At 41.9% G+C, this 20,255-nt stretch overlaps 1 protein-coding gene across 1 annotated transcript; it reads left to right on the plus strand.

The window, feature by feature from the left end:
* The first annotated feature begins 6,161 nt into the window (after positions 1–6,161).
* Positions 6,162–9,635, plus strand: slc52a3-1 (solute carrier family 52 member 3-1). Its single transcript, XM_075475767.1, has 4 exons — positions 6,162–6,323; positions 7,338–8,389; positions 8,977–9,100; positions 9,308–9,635. The coding sequence occupies exons 2-4, from the start codon at positions 7,383–7,385 to the stop codon at positions 9,518–9,520; spliced, it is 1,344 nt and encodes a 447-aa protein (XP_075331882.1). The 5' UTR covers positions 6,162–6,323; positions 7,338–7,382; the 3' UTR covers positions 9,521–9,635.
* The last annotated feature ends 10,620 nt before the right edge of the window (positions 9,636–20,255 follow it).

The raw sequence follows: 20,255 nt of genomic DNA on the forward strand, positions 1-20,255 counted from the left end.
TCTCTTTGTGTGTTTCCTTTTTTGTTTTGTAGAAAACAGCCACTTCAGTTTATTTTGCATTGCTCGGTATAAATGTGGTTAAGATAGAATTCTCCATCATAGTGAACATATGAACCCAGTTTCCCAAAATATCCATAATGATTTGACAACAAATGTGTCTTGTAATGTGTCCAGATGAAAGATTTTCTTCTGCATGTTATTGTGGGCTTGCAAAGATTATTACTATTTCTTTTCTTTCCTCCTGGTAGTCTCATAGACGAGCAATGTGCATTTCCACAACTATCTGATCTTTAGATGCAAATCTGCTGTAGGTCTGCATTTTATACCATGCTTAAAAAGAGAAGTGAACTTCGCTACCTCTTTTTGGTCCTCTGTTAGTGCCACAGCCGCTCCCTGACATGTGAAACCATCTTTGCAGCTTTATGTGATGGAGACCTGGATTGTTCAATTCTCTTCACTTCTTTCATAAATCTTTATTCATGCACTTGTGTTGTAGATCAATTACATGTTTTCATCTGTATGACTGCTGCTCTTGGTGACCCTCACAAATACAGCGTGGATCACAAACCCAGAATCAGGAAGTTGGCGTGTACATTTAACCACAAAATTTGGTTCTACAGGGAAATATGTTCAACCTGCATATTTATTACAGTCAGACACTTGACACATTGGTGTAAAATAGAAACCTTAACATTTTCTGTTTTTCATTTTAATTGGATAACTGAGATGACTATCACTTTGTATTAGATAAGAATATTGAATCAAGGTTGTCAAACAAACACCATCAACTTTTTGCTGGCCTCCTGCGATATGTCACTAAGTAGATGACAAAGTTGTTGATGCAAAGCCACCACAAAAAGGATAAGAATCATATAGAGATGCTCAACTGCAGGTGCATGATGATACAGACCACAATTAGATGTAAAGTGACCGCAAAGGGACACAACAACCTCAAGGAAATGTAAAATAAAGATTGGCAGGCAAAACTATTACAATGTGCAAAATGAGAACAAAACAAAAAAGCACAAGAGATTGACAAAATTAAGAGATTACAGAAAAGGGCAACATAAAAACAAGAAAAAGAAACCCTCCAACACACTTGGAATAACAAATAAAAGGGACAAAACAACCACATGAGATAAATGGATGCGACGCAGAATCAAAAAGAGGAACAATAAAGCGCTACAGAAAGATGAGCAACATTACAAAAAATGACTACAAAGCAACACAAATTGATCACAGAAAGAGACAAAGGGACCACAGAGTGATACAAACAGTTTTAACAATGCCAACGCTGACGAAAGGAAACCTGAATCCAGCTCAACCGTAAAAGTAAATAATTTCCAAGTTGGGCCATTTCTCACCTCTGGTTAATTTTTTGTTCAAGTCCATCCATAATGTTTTAAGTAATTCTGATAACAAACCGGCAAACTGCAGCCACCACAAAGTAGTTGGTGGAGATCTTAAAGCAGAAACAAAGTGCAGAAACATGTTAGGTAACAACTGGGAGATGCAGATATGTCCCCAAAGTTTACTCACAGTCAGGGTTTTCAGTTCATACATTGAAAGGGGAAGAGTATGTATCTGTACACAGGCATCTGTTGATGCTTAAAGAGCGTGGTCTGTATCCATTAGGTTCACTTAAACCTGAATGTGGCCCATCGTGTTGGCCTATCACTCCAACAGCCATCACCCGGAAACCATCCCACGCCAGCTTAATTCCCAAATCCCCCACATGTAGCCCATAGTGGTCCCAAATGAACATGAAGTCTGGGATGATTTGACATTTTGGGTAATCCGTTTCACTTTGCTGCTGAGCCTCAACTAAGAGAGTCAGTGTCACTCATGGATATCAAAAGCTTGAGCCTCAATTTTACCAACGCTTCCCAAGCTGGGGGTTCCAGGACAAACGTGAGAGGTTAGAGATGTTTAGAAATCAGAGCGGAAACTTTGATAAGCCTGGGATTTCTCTGTTGGGATAACTGTGATACAGCTTTGTGACTCACCTGGAATAGGCAAGTTGACAGTTGACACAGGGGCCTCACCGAGGAGGTCTCAGACTACAGCAAGTAGATAGAGGAACATACTCTAAATATTCCCCATGGAGAGAATTTGTTATACTTTAAAGGAGCCAAGAGAGAAATGCTTTCAAATGGAAGGCAGCTTCATGATCAAAGTCCACATTCATCAAACAGACAGATTCAGCCCACATCTTGGTGACTGCAGAACTCAGTCTTGCCTTATTTGTAACTTTCCACTTCACCATATTAGGGTTTAGTTGCTCCAAAAAAAACCCAACCATAATTTACACATTTTTACATAGTGTCTCATATCGCTTCAAAATATCCACTCTGAAACATCATTGCTTTGCCTAATAGCAACATTATCTGGCTGTTATATAATGACACATGGGACACATGTTCTTTAATGAATAATGCTCAATTAATTGTGTACCCGTATACGTTGTTTTTACAGTTTGTTTGCAAGTGAAACAAGTTGGTCTGTATCCCAAAAAATGGAAGTCTCCAGAACCACTGAGAAATAAAAGCTTCAAAATTGATAAACCAGTTTACAGAGACAACGGTTATTTAGTATCTAATTAAAATATCATTCAATCATCGCTTTATTTTAGTGACATTTGATCAAACACTGCCCAAACCTTTGCAGACATCTGTACACGCAACATGGCAAAGTAAAATAGGAAAATCCTATATTTATTTCCACATTACACCCAAGGCCTGCATCAAAATAAATGCCATTGCAGATAGGGGGTGTACACAGGCCGTAGAATATCCAGTGCTGCTTTACTTGGTACATCATTTAATCAACGTCAGTTACGTTACTGTCATTTTGTATTTGTCATAAGTAGATGTCACCAATTTGTAACCTCAGTGTTTTTTTTTTAACTTTATGACTCTGTATTAAGTTCAAGTGAGTTCAAGAAAAGTTGTAAAAATCCACAGGCAGGAAAACTGGCAGAGGCTGTGTGAACCTCGGTGTGTTTCTCTGACAGAGATTCAAGTCTTACTTAATAATAGCCGAAGCCGTGAGAAAGACACTGTCTGTGATTATCGGTCCTGATAGATGCATTCCTTTTAGGTGAGCTTGTTCATGCCGGTTTACTGGGTCACTGGGAAAACACATCATTCATATCATAAACCACCCCTCCTCTGCAAGAACAAATGTCAAAGTCTGGTATTATGTGTCTCGATGAACTTTTGATGGGTGAAGGCCGTTTCTGCTCGCTGGTAGGCGAAAACCAAAGGTCTGTCAGTTATGCAATTATAAAGTCGGGATTTTCAAGGTGTGGTATTTGCATTTGTTTGCTGTTGCTGTAGACCCAGAACATATGGTCAAAAGAGCTCATCACGTTTGTGAAGTAGTCCATCTCTGGTCACTAAAACCAGAGTTAGCTGGAATATTAAGAATGGAAAAATGAACAATTTGGTGCATTCGGGGAAAGAAGAACACGCTGGTGAGCTCTGCAGCTCAAAGGGGGCAACAATTGTGGACTTCATCGCAACTTGACTGGATGCCAAAGGAAGATAACTCGCCTGCTGGCAGACATATCATTATTGAAATACTGAGGGTTAATCATAAGGTACAAACCATTCATGAATCTGAAAATGCGAAAGGCCAAAAGAAAAAGACAACTTCCCAATAAAGCTCCTCTCATTCAAACGCATCAGAAACATGTGACTGAAAATCAGCCTTTTAAGCGGTCGATGAAAGCTTTTCCAGACTGTTGCTCTGCTCCTAATAAAATCCTGAATTATAACCTTAGATTTACCTGACAAAATCCCCATTCAAGTAACTTAAAGACAAATGAACGATGATCTCGATGGCAGAGAAAGTTCGAAGCGACAGAATGTCTCAAACATTTTCTCACAGTTCACAGTGTTAGTGGTTACTTCAGTAAATGACCCCATTCACCTCCTGGGCATGGATAGATACTGTCATAAGGACGTTGGTCCTGTTAGATGTCCCAGTCGAGCTGTAACTGAAGCTCGACTCAACTGCTCATGTTACTGAGTGTTTCATATCGGTGCAGGAACTGACACTGATCTTCTCTGTCAGAGTTTATCACGCCTTTAGTTACATATTTACCTGAGGTTTTATTCCCTACCTAACATGTTTTCACACTACCAGATTTACTGCAGTTGTTATCATTATTGTGCCAATTAGACTTCAAGTTTGGAATGTTTTTATTTTTCCATCTATAATCAAATAATACAAATAGCTATCTAAAGTTTAAATAGTTATTTAGTGTTCATGGAAATGTTTTGCCACCATCCTCAATTTGTCTACATGTATGCAGCTCCTCTACTATGTTTATAAGAGAAGAGAGGCATCAGCAGCACAGTGCAGCAGGCGAGCTTTCCCAATTTGTCAGCCAGTACACTACTTTAGTTGAAGTGGATGAAATGCCATCTATTTTTAAACACATTGTTCAGCAGAGGATGACTCCTGTTGGCTTTGGTGATCTCAGAATGCCACCTCTATTGCTTCCTTTTGCTGACTGAAATGCCTCAACATCTGTGGGATTTCTTGACTTGAAATTTAATAGCAACACTAATATTCCCTTCAGGTTGAATTGTGTTGTTGAATTTGAGTGATTTATAATTTGAACCATCATCAGGTCAACTCAGACTTGTGACCAAGCACCTGCGATCTGCCTCAGTTGTGACTGAGTGTGAACCTCACAGCTGTGGGAGCAAATAAGTTAACTGAGGGAATTTTCTCTAGTTGTTCTATTTTTTGTCATTACTGTTACCTTTACTATTATTTTCTATCTTTAAATCTGTTATAAGTGTATAAAATGTGACATATGGGTCATTCCGGGTGTGGTGTGGTGGTTAGCACTGTCGCCTCACAGTGAGACGGTTCCAGGTTTGATTCCTGGCTGGGGCCTTTCTGTGTGAAGTTGTGTGCACAGGCTTTCTCTGGGTACTCTGGCTTCCTCCCACCATCCAAAAACATGCATGTTAGGTTAATTGGTGTCTCTAAATTGTCCCTAGGAGTGAGTATGAGCGTGCATGGAGTCTTGTTTGACTCTGTGTGGCCCTGTGATGGACCTGTCCAGGGTGTAACCTGCCTCTGCCTCTCCAGCCCCCCTGTGACCCTAAATTGGATTAAATGGGTATGGAAAATGGATGGATGGCTGGATATGGGTCATCCCATTCTAACTCATTTATAAGTGCAATTAAAAAAAAAGTTGGGATGGTGTATAAAATGTGCAAACCAATATCTTCTTCACAGCAGAAAAAAATTTACATTTTTTTTATTACAATGTCTATTTTTCCTAAGAGAAAGTATTCTAAATTTCTTTTTCATGGGAGTGTTTATTGCAATAATAGAACTGGCAGTGTTGATAATGCAGATATATAAGAAATCAAAAATTTTTGTATAATTCCATCAAAATAAAATCCAATCCAATATCTCAGACATCTTTCTTTTTATCTTTATTGTGACATACAAAAAAAAGTAAGCTTTTATTACTGAGTAAGGATGACGAGGCAGCCTAGCAAGAAAAACTGCGGCATAAATTTCCTGCTCATTGTACATTGTGCTCAAGTTCAAGAGCCTGATGAGGTCCAAAATGATAACACATTCTGTAACTTTCACTTATGGCCTGTAGGGGGCATTGCAGGCTAAACAGCCACTCAACCATCAATCTAATTTGACATTTAGAGGTTGTGTGGCCATGGAGGAAGTGAAAACTGCTGTTGTTAAGCTGAAAATATGCTACCATCAACACATTAAGAGTGACAGGAAGAAGTAAAGCCACAACAACTGCAAAATCTCAGCTGCAGTTTGGTTATCAATTATAATCCTTGTTTAACCAGTAGGTTTCAATTTTTTTCCCCTTCTATGCCCAATTAGCTATTAGTGGTTTCTGTATGTGAGGTACTTATGGTTGTAAAGACATGTGACAAAAACTACTAAGAGTAGTCATGGGTGTTGTATTATGTGGATATTCGAGTTAATAATGTCTCAGAACGGTTTAAGTAACCTTGACTGTCTGTCTGTGTGTCATCTGTCATTTGCTGCTGTCAGTGAGCCAAAATGTCAAGATCACCTAAAAGTGCTTCAAGACTTGACCTAAATAAGAGTGTGTTGCAATGAGAGAGGTGAGTACATTTAGACACTTCCCACTGTTACAGTGCAGCCGATGGTTAGTCAGTGGACTCTGACCCACACAGCAGTAGCCATGTGAATCTCATCAAGTGTTTGTGTAAGAGCTGCCAAAGAAGGACCGTCACTAACCTCTTTGTACAATGACAGCGAGCCTTGTTCGGAGCCTTCAGGAACCGAAGAGACTTGTGAGTACATTTCCACGTCTGATAGAAATGGTGTGTGTAAACGGTTTCTGCTCTTTAAAAGTATAAGAGGCTAATTCATGATATGAAGTGACTGCGCTGTTTTCTAAGCTGCCTCTGTGTTTGCTTTTTAAAAACTCTTTCACTTGAGTATTCAGAGAACGAGCATAGACTGGTCAGTGGTTTGCTGGATTGTCCAACAAGGAGTAAAAGGGATGTGAAACCTGTTGAAACATGAGTAATGTACTGCCGGGGTGAACTGAAATTATTGGTTTTGTCCTTGACTCCCTTTGTTACAATAATGAAGTTGTCAGGGTTTACTGATAATGACGAAGTAACTCATTTACTGTGCTAATAGTAGCACTTTGACAGCAAATATGATGAAGTATAAGTTATATGTGGTATAATGGACTGAATTATGTTCATTCCCTGAATCTTTTTGCACCACTACATTTATATGACAGCTGGTTTGTTAATCAGACAAGATTCTATCGGCAAAATATAGGATCAGTTTATAAAATATGATGCTACTCATCAGATTAAATAACTATAAGATTGTTCAAATTACCCTCACCTCCACTAGCTAAAATGGGATGCCGCTTGGACTTGCACTCTTACAATTTTTTTACCTTTTTTAAAAAGTATTTTACACATTTCCCTATTTTTTTGTTTCTATTTCAGAGTGAAAAAGACTAGAACAGGGAAATGAGAAATTATTGCCAAAAACCCAACGATCCCTCGACCAGCTCTATAAAAGCATGCTCGCAGGAAAGCCCCACACATGTGCTTCATAATGAGTTTGTGATGATGCCCTAAGGAAAGTGCTGTAAAACTCCAGATATAATGATAAGATTAATAGATTAATTTGTTAGAGAAACTTCTAGTGGCAATGGCCATTTTAATTCAGACTAAAATAAGAGTCGGCTAACGCCTAAACTTGAGAGACAAATGAAATGGTGCACAACATTTGGAATCTTATAGCTTAATTCAACATTGCTGCCTCTTGTGTTCTTGTAGGTATGACTCACAGCAGAGGTGGAACTATCTCTTCAGACTGACAATATGACTCTGCTCGTGCACATGCTGGCCTGCGCCTTTGGCCTCGGCTCTTGGGTGGCAGTGAACGGTCTCTGGGTGGAACTCCCACTCATCGTCAACACTCTTCCCGAAGGCTGGGAGCTCCCTTCCTACCTGACAGTCATTATCCAGCTGGCCAACCTGGGACCTCTGCTGGTCACACTCATGCACAAACTCTGCCCGGGTCGGCTAAAAGAGCGAGTAGTCATTTACTCCATCCTCTCCATTGGAGTGGTGTCCTGCATCCTGCTCGCCTTCTTCTGGGACGAGACCACCATTGTGGCCGGGGCGTCACATAGTACGGCCTTCTTCATTATTACGTTCTTCCTCTCTCTGGTGGACTGCACTTCCTCAGTTACCTTCCTTCCTTTTATGATGCAGCTTCCAGCAAAATACATCCCCACATATTTCATTGGAGAGGGGCTCAGTGGTTTCATTCCCGGTGTAGCTGCTTTGGCACAGGGTGTTGGCATCGCCAAATGTGTCAACTCCTCTCAGACTTCAGGAAACCACACAGGAGAGGACACTGCATCTCTACAAACTGAGTATCTTCCTCCAAACTTCTCCACAGAGGTGTTTTTCTTCTTCCTGGCAGCCATGATGTGCATAAGCTTTGCTGCTTTTATTGCACTGAATAGGCTTCCTCGGACATTGGAACTGTCAACTGAAAACCTTGTGAAAACCACCGCGGCATCAATTGGCTCTGGGCTGGACAACCCAGGAGCAGAGACTGGTGGAGGGGGAGAGAATAGCATAGGGAAGGACGCAGCCAAGAGCAAGCCTCTGCTGGCCAGCCCAGAACACACTATATATCAGCTGACCTACATCTACTTTCTGGTGGTGTTGGTTAATGCTTCAACTAACGGCGTGCTGCCCTCTGTGCAGACGTACTCCTGTATGCCGTATGGGAACCTTGCGTATCATCTCTCTGCAGCTCTGGCCTCAGTTGCAAACCCAGTCGCCTGCACTGTTGCAATGTTCTTCCAAAATAGGTAAAAGTCACAGGTATTGCCTTGACGGACTGGTTGAAAATGTTCAAATGTTTCTACAAACCATAATCAGGTGCTCGTGTGAATTTTTAAGGCGGTTTTAGTTTCTGTGCTCATTTTCAACTGATCGCGCTGGCCATTAAAAGATTCCTCCGTGACACTTTGTAAATGATGTGATGGGGAAACGCAATCCTCAGAAAACAGAATTACGGGGTGCTGTTAAAATGGAGCCACAAAATATCAGTTTCTCAGCAGCATCCAGTCTCACTTCTGATGTTTAGATACATCTAGAAAAGCAACATTTCAACGGGTTAAGATGTCTGTAAAAGGTAAAAGGAAAATAAATGTTGTTTTACTTCAGCTAAAGTCAGAGGTTTTTTAGTTCCCTCTTTCACTCTGATTATTGTTTTAGGAAGAGCTTGAAAATCAAGAAAGTTTAAATCTAACAATTGGCTTTTGCTGCCACTCAGATAAATGGGTTGAGCACAACGTGCATGACAACCAAGCCTTCCTTTTGAAAAAGAGGTCGTCTTTTATCATTTGTACGTAGAAAATAGAGACTGTGACTGAATGAACTCTTTTGTGTTCAGGTCCCTGATCTTTCTCGGGGGGCTGACTGTGTTGGGGACAGGCTTTGGTAGCTACAACATGGCCATGGCAGCAATGAGTCCGTGTCCTTTGCTTCAAGGATCTGCGTTGGGAGAGGCAATTATCGTGAGTGAACCATAAGCATGTTCTGTAAGAGAGGTGTGGCATTGTTTCTCAATGGTTTCAGTGGCAAAGTTCATATTCCTAACTGAAGATGAGGTAACTCATTTTGGCCGTCAGCAGTATCTGTTTTTCAGACATAAAAGATATTATGCTCTCAGATTATCACTGAGATAAGCGCACGAGTTGACATTGTTCTTTTGTCCTCCCCAGGTGCTCTCGTGGCTCATGTTTACTGGAACGCTGTCATACGTCAAAGTAATGGTGGGTGTTATCCTGAGGGACCGGAGCCACAGCGCCCTGGTCTGGTGTGGAGCTGCAGCACAGATGGGCTCTCTGGTTGGTTCTGTCACCATGTTCCCGCTGGTGAATGTCTACCAGCTGTTTAAGTCAGGAGACTTCTGCAACACTCGGTGTCCTTCGTGACAGTCGGTCTGAGAGCCGCAGCGCTGACGAGGAGCCAGAGACTCAACTGAAGTGACAGATTTACATTTTGGGATGTGTGCTTATTTAATTCTTTGCTGAACGTTAAATAAAAAAATTGAAACAACTCTCAAGTCTATCTCATATGATAAGGTAATCTTTCTGTAGGATAAAGAAACCGAGATGAAAAGGTCGTATGGCTCTGTCCAGAGTACACTTACTGAAAATCAACTTTTTGTATGTTCAAGCTGAACAATATATAAGAAAAAAGCTGCAAAGCATATTGCACTCGTCACCGCAGACTTGCAGACGATGCTGCAAACATTGAAGGACCTGAGCTTCCTAATAAAGTAGAGTCCGCTCTGCTTGGCCCCTTCCTATACAGAGCAAACTCTACTTCTGCTACTTCATTTCCAGTTCAATAAAAGCAAAACATGTTTAAGATTTTCTAAAGGGTTTCACAAAATGAAAAGTTTCCATAAAGTAGTTGATACTAAGCAAAGCCACCCAGCTGTTAGATTCATATTCATTTGACAAATATGAGATGGCCAACAATCTTTGTATTTCTTTTCTTTTCTGTGCAACCTTGTGATTTTTAAGTCATGCTTTTGAGATGTGTTGCCATCATCAAATTCAGCCAATGAAGCCATTATTTTTCACAAGACAGTAAAATGCCTATTTTCCGTGTTCTATTATGGATAAAATATGGGTTTGTGAGATTTGCAAATCATTACATTCTACACAGCCCCCCAACTTATTTGGAGTTGTTGTTGTAAATTCATACACTCTGCTGGGTAAAACTTTGACTTGTGAAAAGAAAACCACTATTTCCTGCTTAACACTGGGTTGCAGGTGCTTTGCTTTATACCTTTATTTTTTTTTAAAAGTGCATCGCACCAGTAATTGTACTAAACTGTAAGCTCATTTGGCCACTAGATGTCTGCAGCGTACTTTTTAAACATGTAGGTCCACAGGCTGCAGGAGGAGTGTCCTCCATATGAAATAGTCATACTGTGTAGAAAGAAAGGGTTCAAATATTTTTTCACCTGTATGCTTTATTTTTCAGGTGTAATTCTGAGGTACTACTTTATTTTTTTCAGCAATGCTTCTTTAGAATTCCACTCAATAACATTTAAGAAAGAAATCCTGTACTTTTGACTCGATTTATTTGACAGAAACCAGCTTCTGTTACTGTACAGATTAAGATATATCATAAAATACAACAGAAATGACTTGCGACCTCCTTGAAAAAAGGAGCAGTGTTTTGTTGCTAGAGTTCCCTTCTAAACATCTCAGATGGTTCTGAAGTCTAAAGAAATAAAATTAGGCAGTATTGCAGAGTGGAGTAAATATAAAAAAAATTGTTAAAATGATTAAATAGAGCAGAAATTCTTTTCTCTCTAATTAATCATCTCTCAACCCCTTAGCTTTTACCTATTACCAGGCCTTACCCTTGGGCTGGTAACAGCTGGATAAAAATACTTAAATATGTAAAAGGAGGACAAACTATCTTCACTTGGATAAACTGCGACACTAACATGCTGCTCACAGAATCATAAAAATAGTAATTATTTGATAAATGAATCATAGATTATGCTACTGTTGCTGTCCAAATTGTGCTACAACACCACTCAAATGCAGACTGAAATGGTCTGTCAGTAATGATCACTGGCCAGCCGTTGAAAATGGGGAAAGCGAAAAAAAGAAGAAAAGGGATAAAACAATAGAAAACAGCCACAAGACAACAGAGCTACAATGATCCCATAAAATGTCTGCTCAAAGCCCCCCATCATCTCTATCAAAGATGCTGCTGCACATCCTCCGAGGAGGACAGAGGTCATCCATGGGAACCAGAGAGTGGTTTCCCGTCAGCAGCTGTTCCTCCTCTCTACCCCCCACGCCCTTCAGAAGGAGAGGGAGAGGTTCCCCGGCCTGGGTCTGTGGGGAAGCACGGGGAGGAGCAGGGTGGGGGAGAAGGACTCTAATTACTTAAGCTCAGCGGGGGCCGATGGCTGTTGCTCCTGCCACTGGTCACTTGGGAGCTTCCCTGACCCCAACACTGAGTAAAAACAAAAAGATAAGGAAGGAAAAATGGGGCCACAATTAGCCCTGTGTAGCCTCCAGGGCGCAGGAGCGGTGGAGGAGAAGCACAGATGGGACTTTCTCACTTGGATTTTCTGAATCCACATTGCAATACGTGTAAGTTGTGCTGAAATCATTGCACATGGTTACTGATGCAAACTCACAAGATGGGTTTTTATAAAATCTTAATCACCCCACACAGTTTTATTTTTGTACTGAAATAGATCATCTCAGCGTCAAGTAGGAGCGTTCACCTTAATACTGTTAGAACTGCTTTTCTGTGGTGAACATGACCTTGAATTCTTGCATGCAATCAAAGGGATTTTCTCTATGCTTGATTAGCTAAATTCCTTGATTGGCTCTGGGCTTTTGTGTCGAGACATAACAAAGCAGCAAAGAAAAGTGTATCATTTTCCTTGGAGTGTCAGATGGTCCCATCGCTCCTCCAGCTGGTCAGGAGGGGCCATGGCCACCTGGATGCTGTGTCCCGGTCCTGTGAGATCCTGCAGTCTCCTCTGCCATGTGAAGACTCCGCTTACTACGCCACTGAGAAGTCCATCTGCTCAGGTCGACACCTCCCAAAGAGCCCCCCCCTCCCTACAACATCACCACAACTCCCCCTCAGCTCCCTCCCTTCTACCCTCCCTCCAGCCAGCCACTGTGCCTCTCAACTAAATGAGCAGCGTGTCAAATGGAAGGAGGATTTACCCTTCCTTTAACTGGATAAGAGAATGAATTTGCAGCACCGTGATGCAATGAATGAATGAACCCACCTGCACTCCTGCAGCGCGGCTGCTGAATCGACAGATAAGTCACCTGTGTCTGACTTTGCACGATCCTCTTTCTGTGGCACAAATGCAGGGTTCACTAAGGAGGATGTTAACCTCTGACAGAACATCATTTAAAAGCACAACCACACAGAGAGAGTGTAAACTGTTTTTTAATCATCATCTAGGTCTGAAAAAATATATATAAAAGCAGGCAGAGTGGAAATTTGCTCGGGTGTTCTGGAGGCCCACATATTTTGGCAGCTGATGTGCAGGTGAACAGCTTGTGGATAAACTATCTGCTGATGCATGCAGACAAGCACAGCTCAGACAGCATCTCACTGCCTCTCTGCCATCAATTTCCACACACACTCGGTTTAATAAATGCTGTCCATTTATTCGAAATTAGATGTGACAGCTCTGTGTCATTTCGCTATAACGTCTCGGAGCAGACAGTGATGCACACGGGCCCACTCCTCGTTTTCTATCAGCAGGTATTGATGTTGCTTTAATGAAGTGCCTGGCACTCCACTCTAGGAAGAGACAAGTCTGTCAGCATATGTAAATGCTTCCTGCCTGTCATTGTTGTGGGGGGTTCAGCATGGGTCAGCATAGATTCCCCCTCTGGGAACCCTTTGTTCTGGGGCCTGACTGTGCCACACGAGGGGGACCAATTACAGAGCTGCACAGCAGGACGGGGGTGCAAACTTGTTACACTGCTGCAGTGAGCTAATTATTACCTCAGCACTGTGGGTAGTATAGAGCCAGTGTATCAGGAGTGGGTAACAAAAACTGTACAGGACAAAACAGGATAAAACACATCACTCTTCCGTTAATCAATTCATACTAGAAGCACATGATAAAATTTTAGGAAAAGAATGTCCTAAACTTCCAACCATAAACAGCCACTGAACTAATTTAAATCCTGACAGAGCCTCTTTGCATTGTCAATGCTAACGCAGTCTACAGGCAACAGACTGCCAACCACATAACCTTGATTTGGTGTCAAGAAGTGATTTATGAAAATGCGTCCCGCCCTCTCTGTCTCTGGTAAGACCCGACTGGACCTGAGGTGTTGATACAAAGCCTGTATGGCCGAGCAAACACGCTCCCTGGATCATCATTCATATCATAGCAGCTCATTGGGTTTTGGTTCCCAGTTGCTGTTGAGATACTGGCAGGCGGCAAGTCATCAAGGAGTGAGAGGGATTTGTCAGCATTTCAATAAAATTTCAGCTGACGTGCAAAATAACGCCTTATTTTGACGCCAGTAACTCCGGTATTTGATGAGAGGGAACAATGAGCGGTTCGGCATCAATGTGAAAGCACACCTGAGCATTATGAGTGTTTTTTGCAGGGTAAAGTAAAATGTATGTTTTAGGACAAAATACCAAACACACCTCTTGATGCATATGGACACCTGTCTTATCTTGCCATTAGCTCCCTGCTTTTACATGGGGCCATTCAGCTCGTTCTCCCCACCCCCAGTGACCAGTCTGGCCCAGCTGCTAGGGGCTACCAGTCCCCCTTCGTGTGTGGGGCCAGTCAAGTGGAAAATGGCTGCCACTGAGAGAGCCCACTTTAGAGAGCCATCATCCTTTGAAGGGACATGATGGCCTTTGACAGCCACAGTGTTAACACGGAGCCCACACGAACACAGCACTGCTATTATCGTGTTTACTAAAGCAAAAGGAGAGGAGAGGGGATCAAGGGGAGACCCTATTGGTTGATGTTTGGATCCAGAGGTAGCAGGAAGCTCGTCTGAGCCCCGCCACAGTGGCATTGTAGGAAAACATGACATGGAATCACTCACAGCCAGGTGGAGATGGTATTTCAAGACGTCAGCCGAGCTTTTACTGAGCAGTATGTTCACTCTGTGTGTGTGTGTGTGTGTGTGTGTGTGTGTGTGTTGTTTTCCTTGTGTTCTTCTCTGGGCGCAACGCGATTACCATCGAACCACATCCCAGTTTCCATCAGATACGGCAGCTTAAATAACTCCTGCAGTTGACATTCTTTTTCTCATTTGCTTTGGCAAGAAGGTAGAGGGAAAATCAAGATTTGAAAAACACACTCAAAGGAGCAGTTTTGTTCTCCCAGCAATTCATGCATCTGTTGTGGCTTTACACTTTACACAAATACAAACGTACAAATACATACAAATACAAACGTATCATTCAACGCAGGTCCACAAATATTTGACTTATTTAATTCAATCCAGAAACTTTAGGTATTTAAAGCAATACAATGTAACTTCTCAAAAAGCCCACTATGGAGCTCCCCCTACAGGCTTGGAGGTAATGTACAGTTACACTGTCATAAATACAACACCCTTTCACTTTCACTTTCACTTTCACGTTTGTTGACGAACTGGCGAGGAGTCAGAAGGTGCAAGCTATGTCGACCGAGAAGGTAAGAGTAATCAAATGTACCTGGGAGCGTGAGAGGGGTCTATTTGTTTTTGCGGTAGGTGTGCCAGAAAGCAAGTCGAAGTACTTCCGCTCAGCTCCCGGGCCGCTACCGGGCCGCCACCGGGCCGCCACCGGGCCGCTCCAGCAAAGTTACATAGCGCAGTTTTTCCAACTCAGACCCCCGAAGGGCATAGGAGACAGGCCAATCGTAATATTAAAACTCATTCTAGCCGCACAATTTTTTTCAAGCTGTTATTTTAAGTAGTGTTGCACCGATACCGATACCAGTATCGGGCGGGGCCCTGATCGGCACTAAAATGGTGGTATCGGTATCGGCGAGTACCAACAAATAGGGCGCCGATACCATTTCCGATACTTGTATGACACTTGAACGTCTCACGACACTCGCTACACTGTGTTGTGATCACTGTGCAGCTATCGCTATTGGCCTGCTCCAGACCAATGAGAGCGGGCCAATAGCCGCTCTTAACCAATGCCGGGGCAGCTTTTTCTATGTGTGAGGAGCAAGATGTCTGGCGACACGGCACTCTGTCAGCTGGGGAGGGTGCCGTTCGCAGTCATCTAGAGCTGCCGGCGACGAAGACAGCTAGCCAGGGGGAGTTTGCAGCGCGAGTGTGAGGAGGGGAGACTGGGTGCTTCCTGTAGTCAAAACAGGGTCCACGATAGAGAGTGCTGGACCGGCATCACTCCCTGTGCGGTCCTGACAGCGCACTACCAGCTGACAGCCAGTTACCGTCTTCGCCGTCCAGCAAAGCCCCGGGGAGTTGGACGGCGGCACAAGCTCAGACCCCGGGGGAGGGTCTCGCCAAGTGGGCGAGTTAAGTATTCCTCTCCTTTTAACTTCGTGTTTTAGTGTTTATGTATAGGTCGGCCTATTGTTATGTGGTATTGATTGGTGGGGTTGCGTGGGGAGGAGTGACGGGTCTGTGGTTAAACGGGCGCCATATGCTGCAGGTTAGCCGCGTGTTTTGTGGTGTGTTGACTCTGTGTGCTGTTTAAAGCGTGCCTTAAAGCTAGTGAAGCTAGCCTGACTTGTAGTGGGTTTTCATTCCGTGTGCTGTGTTTAAAGCGTGTCTTAAAGCTAGTGAAGCTAGCCTGACTTGTAATGGGTTTTCATTCAGTGTGCTGTGTTAAGGGTTAGTCTGTCGTGTGTGTCGCGACCAAGGAAGCCTGCGTTCCCAATCCTTCTCTCTCTCCATTAGATCGGAGCCCCCCACCCCATGTGTTTTATGAACTTGTAAACTAATAAAGATTTAACATTTTACATCCAAGTAGTATGCAGCTCTTCATATATATATATATATATAAAAAAAAAAAAAAAAAAAATTATATATATACATATATATATATTAATTTTTATTTTTTAATTTTTTTTCAAACAGAGTGGTATCGGTATGGTATCGGTATCGGCCGATACTGCACAGCCAGGTATCGGTATCGGTATCGGGGCCAAAAAATGGTATCGGTGCAACACTAATTTTAAGGTAGAAATGTTACATAGTATTGCTTTAAAGATCAGCTGAAACACTAAGTGTATTTAAGTTCAGGTTGAAGACATACCTATTTTCAGCTGCGTTTGAATAAAGCTCCAAATCCGAAGCTTGAGTTTCAAAACTTAATCATATTTTAACTACTGATTCTATCTGATTCTATCTATTGTTCTTATCTCTTTCTTTTTTGGATGTAAATATACAGTAGGCTACTATGCAAAAGTTTGGAGCCACCCCTCATTTCTTTCAATTTCACTTCCATGTAGCCAGACTTTATTGTAATATTTAAAAGTTTTCAAGGCTTTTTCAAGGTCTTTCAGGGTTTTTCTTTGAACATTGGCTGCTTTTCACTCCTTTTCAGTTCAGTCCTTTGTGCCAAATGACAGAAGAACTGGACTGAAAATCAGTGGCAACAGGTTTTATGGAGTGAAGAATCCTCCCAAGAGCCCAGAACACAATTTCATTGACAGAAAAAAGAATCGAAGGCAGCCAACATGCAAAGAAGCCTGGAGAACTTTTTCCTGAAGACTGTTTTAAGGCATTACATAAAAGCTTGTCTAAGAGGGTTTAGACTGTGTTGAAGAATATAGGTGGTCATACCAAATATTGACATGTAAGCTCGTTAGAATTGTAAAACTTGCAAAAAAATGCTGCAAATTGCACTAATATGAGCACTTAAACTTATATGTCATGTTACTTATAAGAAAGATAGGTTCTGTGCTCTTATTTGCATGTTTATTACTGTGAATGCTTTCCTAAAAACTAATCAGTTTGTTCTTGTGCCTAAATCTAACTAAATCTAACCACAAATATTTGTCATATTTGAATCTCTACGAGACACACTGACATTATATACTGTATACTGCATACAATGTTCTGCTGGAACCCCCCCCCCCAGCAACCCACCCACACCCACCTCTACTTTCCCAGTCTCTCATTTATTGCGAATAAACCAAAAGGATTATTTACCACTTTGCCTGGATATGGATATGGACTGAGTGGAGTTATGGCTTTCAAAATCCTACCACAATAAAACTCACGCTATTTTATTCATTTAGAGCTCATAAACTGCACATTTCATCAACCATTTTTCACTTGACCAAGGGAATCATGTTAAGGGTACTTTTATTTATCGACAGACCCGCGTGTATGTCCGCTGAACTTTCTGAGAATGTTGGGGGAACAAGGCGGAGCCCATTCATCTGGCGAGTGTCAAGTTAAATCAGTCTAAACGAAAGTTACAGGCTACCCCAAAACGTCACGTTTATAACCCATTCGTTACATTCAACTCCATCTAAATGGCAATTTCACACGTTGCCATGTCTATACTGGCTTATTTTAAACAAAATAAGGTTAAACCAGAGCCGCGTTACACTGGCTGTCATTCAGCTGACCGGGGATGATTCTCAAATCAATTCATCCTGATTGGCGTGCGTGTCTGAAACATTTGGACATATTTGCGGACTAATGCGCATATTCCTTTTTTTTTTTTTTTGGGCCCCCCCCCATTCCTGGGCGCTTGACAAAATACCCGTTTGTCCCCCCTATCGGCGGCCCTGTTGACACGTACCACCCACCTAAACATTAATTGTGTTTCATCCAGAGTTCAGTTATGCCTGTTGTGATCATATACAGAATTGGAGTTTGCATGTAACTCATAAAAAATTTGGTTTTTCAAAGCTCCTTATACCTGATAAATGTTCCTGTAACTGTTAGCATACCAAAGAAGGAAATTGACTGTCGCTATTGAGAGTGAGGCCACCTTGGCTAAAAGCAGAAATAGTTTAATATTAAAAGTTAGTGAATGAGAGCAACTTCTTTTATTTTGATGTTTGGCCACATTGTGGTCTTGAGAAGGTCAGCATCTTTTTTTTCCAATCTAAAGTGTCAAGAATCCTAAATTCTTTCATGACCTATTGCACTACAAAAGCTGCTCATGAACAGCTCAGGTAACACGTCAAAGACCTAAAATTTAAACTCCTCTGATCCCAATCTGATTGAACCGGGATGCACCAGAAAAAAGGCTGATCCACAGAGGCCCACCTGCAACCCACAGGACCCCAAAAGGCTGCTGACAATGTTCTGGTGCAACATACTACAGGACACCCCGAGGGGTCCAGTGTCCATGCATGAAAAGCTCAGATGGCATGAAGACGTACATATCTTATGGCTGATTGATAAACAGAAAACTTTTAGCTTGTTGGTTATAGCTGCAGGGATGCACATAATACAGGCATTCATTTACATTGATATTTTGACAAATATCACATTTGAACAGAAAGTGAGCCTTTTGCAGAAAAAATGCTCTGCGTGAAAATGTGCCGTTTTGACAAATGTTACTGTGTTTCTGAAAATGAACAGATGCAACAATAAAAAAACAAAAAACAGTAATACGCTTATTATTATTAGATGCTGCGTGCTCTAATCTACCTTTGACCTCCTGCAACGTGTGCAGCCCAGTTTATTGATGCAGCAGATAAAAGGTGAAAGCATTTCATGCGGCTCCTCTCTCACTGGCTCCGCTCCAACACCGGCTGACTGCTGATGCATGGCTGTAACCCGACCAAGCCGCTCACACAGCTCCGGCACATGTTGCTGCAGGACACACGTGGAGCTCTGAATGAGCAACAGTGATTTTAACTGCAACAAATGGCCGAGGTATGTCATTACCCAGATTTTTGGAGAGGGGATCATTACCTGCCACAGATGCCGCTGTTGTTTTGTGTCACCGTTTGTCCCGAGGCTTGCAAACCACGATACTTGAAAAGAGCAGAAGGTGCCTTTGTGTAGACGCACACCTGATCTTAGCAATCAATTGGCAGCTATACGCTCTCACAAGTCTCTCAGGCTCAGCCTCAAGGCCGTCCATCTGTTGCTGTGAGGAAGTGCGGCTGCGGGTGAATGTGCTTGGTTGCAAGTCCGCATCTATTCATGTGCACGTGTGTGTTGGACGTGGGAGGCTGCAGAAAATATGTGATTTGCGGCTTTGCACCCGTTGACACGTCTACTCCCAGAGGTGTGGGCCTCTCACTTTCTCTGCATACGTGAAACTGATACTTAAAGTGGAAAAAGGTGACAAACAAGTGAGATAAAATGCTGGACATGTAATTAGTGAAAACAGAGGTGGTATAAGAAAGCTGGAGGGAGGGCACCATTTGGATCCGTACACTCTAATGAAATTAGCATACTGCAGCTTTGATTTTCACTATAACCAGATGTAGAAATATACTATATGAAGGGAAAAAAACTGAGGTAAAAAGGTGAAAAAGATATGATTGCTCTAAAAGACTGCAATGTACTGTGTTGATTTTAATTTCCTGCTGAGTCCTCATAAAATGCCTGTTCGTGAGCAGCACATTATAAGAAATGCCTTTGATGGTTACAGTGAATGCCTTCAGCAGTAAATACATGTATGTGTGAGAGTGAAAAATATTTTATTCAGCGTCTTGTTACAGTAAAAAAGAGAGGAAAGCGGTAAGGAAGGACTATGACTGTGACAAAGAAAAGAACTGTAATGTGCAAAAATGCATGAGCGTTTTAAAATGAAACAGCAAGTAGGTAAAGCTTCGAGGTACATTATTACTATTCTATGTTTGTGTGGGGGACAAACTAAGGATAGCAAAACATTTGCACTAATCTACTAATACCGTGACAAAATATTTTGGAAAATACTTGTTGCAAATATAGGTGCAGGCGTAGGACACAAATGGCAATAATTTATGAAATTAAAAGGAGTATTTTAATTTTATGTTACCCCATTGTGAAATACTGTTATTTTTAGTCCACCACATTTATTTGGACAGTTTTAGGGTGATTCGCCATTTGTTTGGTCTGGACTTTTAGCACTTTTCATATTGGTCTGGAATAAAATTACAAACATGGACCATCTCCAGGACCATGGTCAAGCAGCTGAAATTTTGCTCCAGCAAATGGACAAAAACCAAACTGAACCATGGTTCCAATAGTTTCT

The sequence above is a fragment of the Odontesthes bonariensis genome, chromosome 10 (assembly GCF_027942865.1).
Source record: "Odontesthes bonariensis isolate fOdoBon6 chromosome 10, fOdoBon6.hap1, whole genome shotgun sequence".
Classification (NCBI taxonomy): domain Eukaryota; kingdom Metazoa; phylum Chordata; class Actinopteri; order Atheriniformes; family Atherinopsidae; genus Odontesthes; species Odontesthes bonariensis.

Excerpts from the sequence above, each read along its gene's own strand:
- slc52a3-1 (XM_075475767.1), top strand. The coding sequence starts at position 7,383 with ATGACTCTGCTCGTGCACATGCTGGCCTGCGCCTTTGGCCTCGGCTCT. Across the intron at positions 8,390-8,976 it reads GCAATGTTCTTCCAAAATAG|GTCCCTGATCTTTCTCGGGG; the intron begins GTAAAAGTCACA and ends TTTTGTGTTCAG. Across the intron at positions 9,101-9,307 it reads CGTTGGGAGAGGCAATTATC|GTGCTCTCGTGGCTCATGTT; the intron begins GTGAGTGAACCA and ends TGTCCTCCCCAG.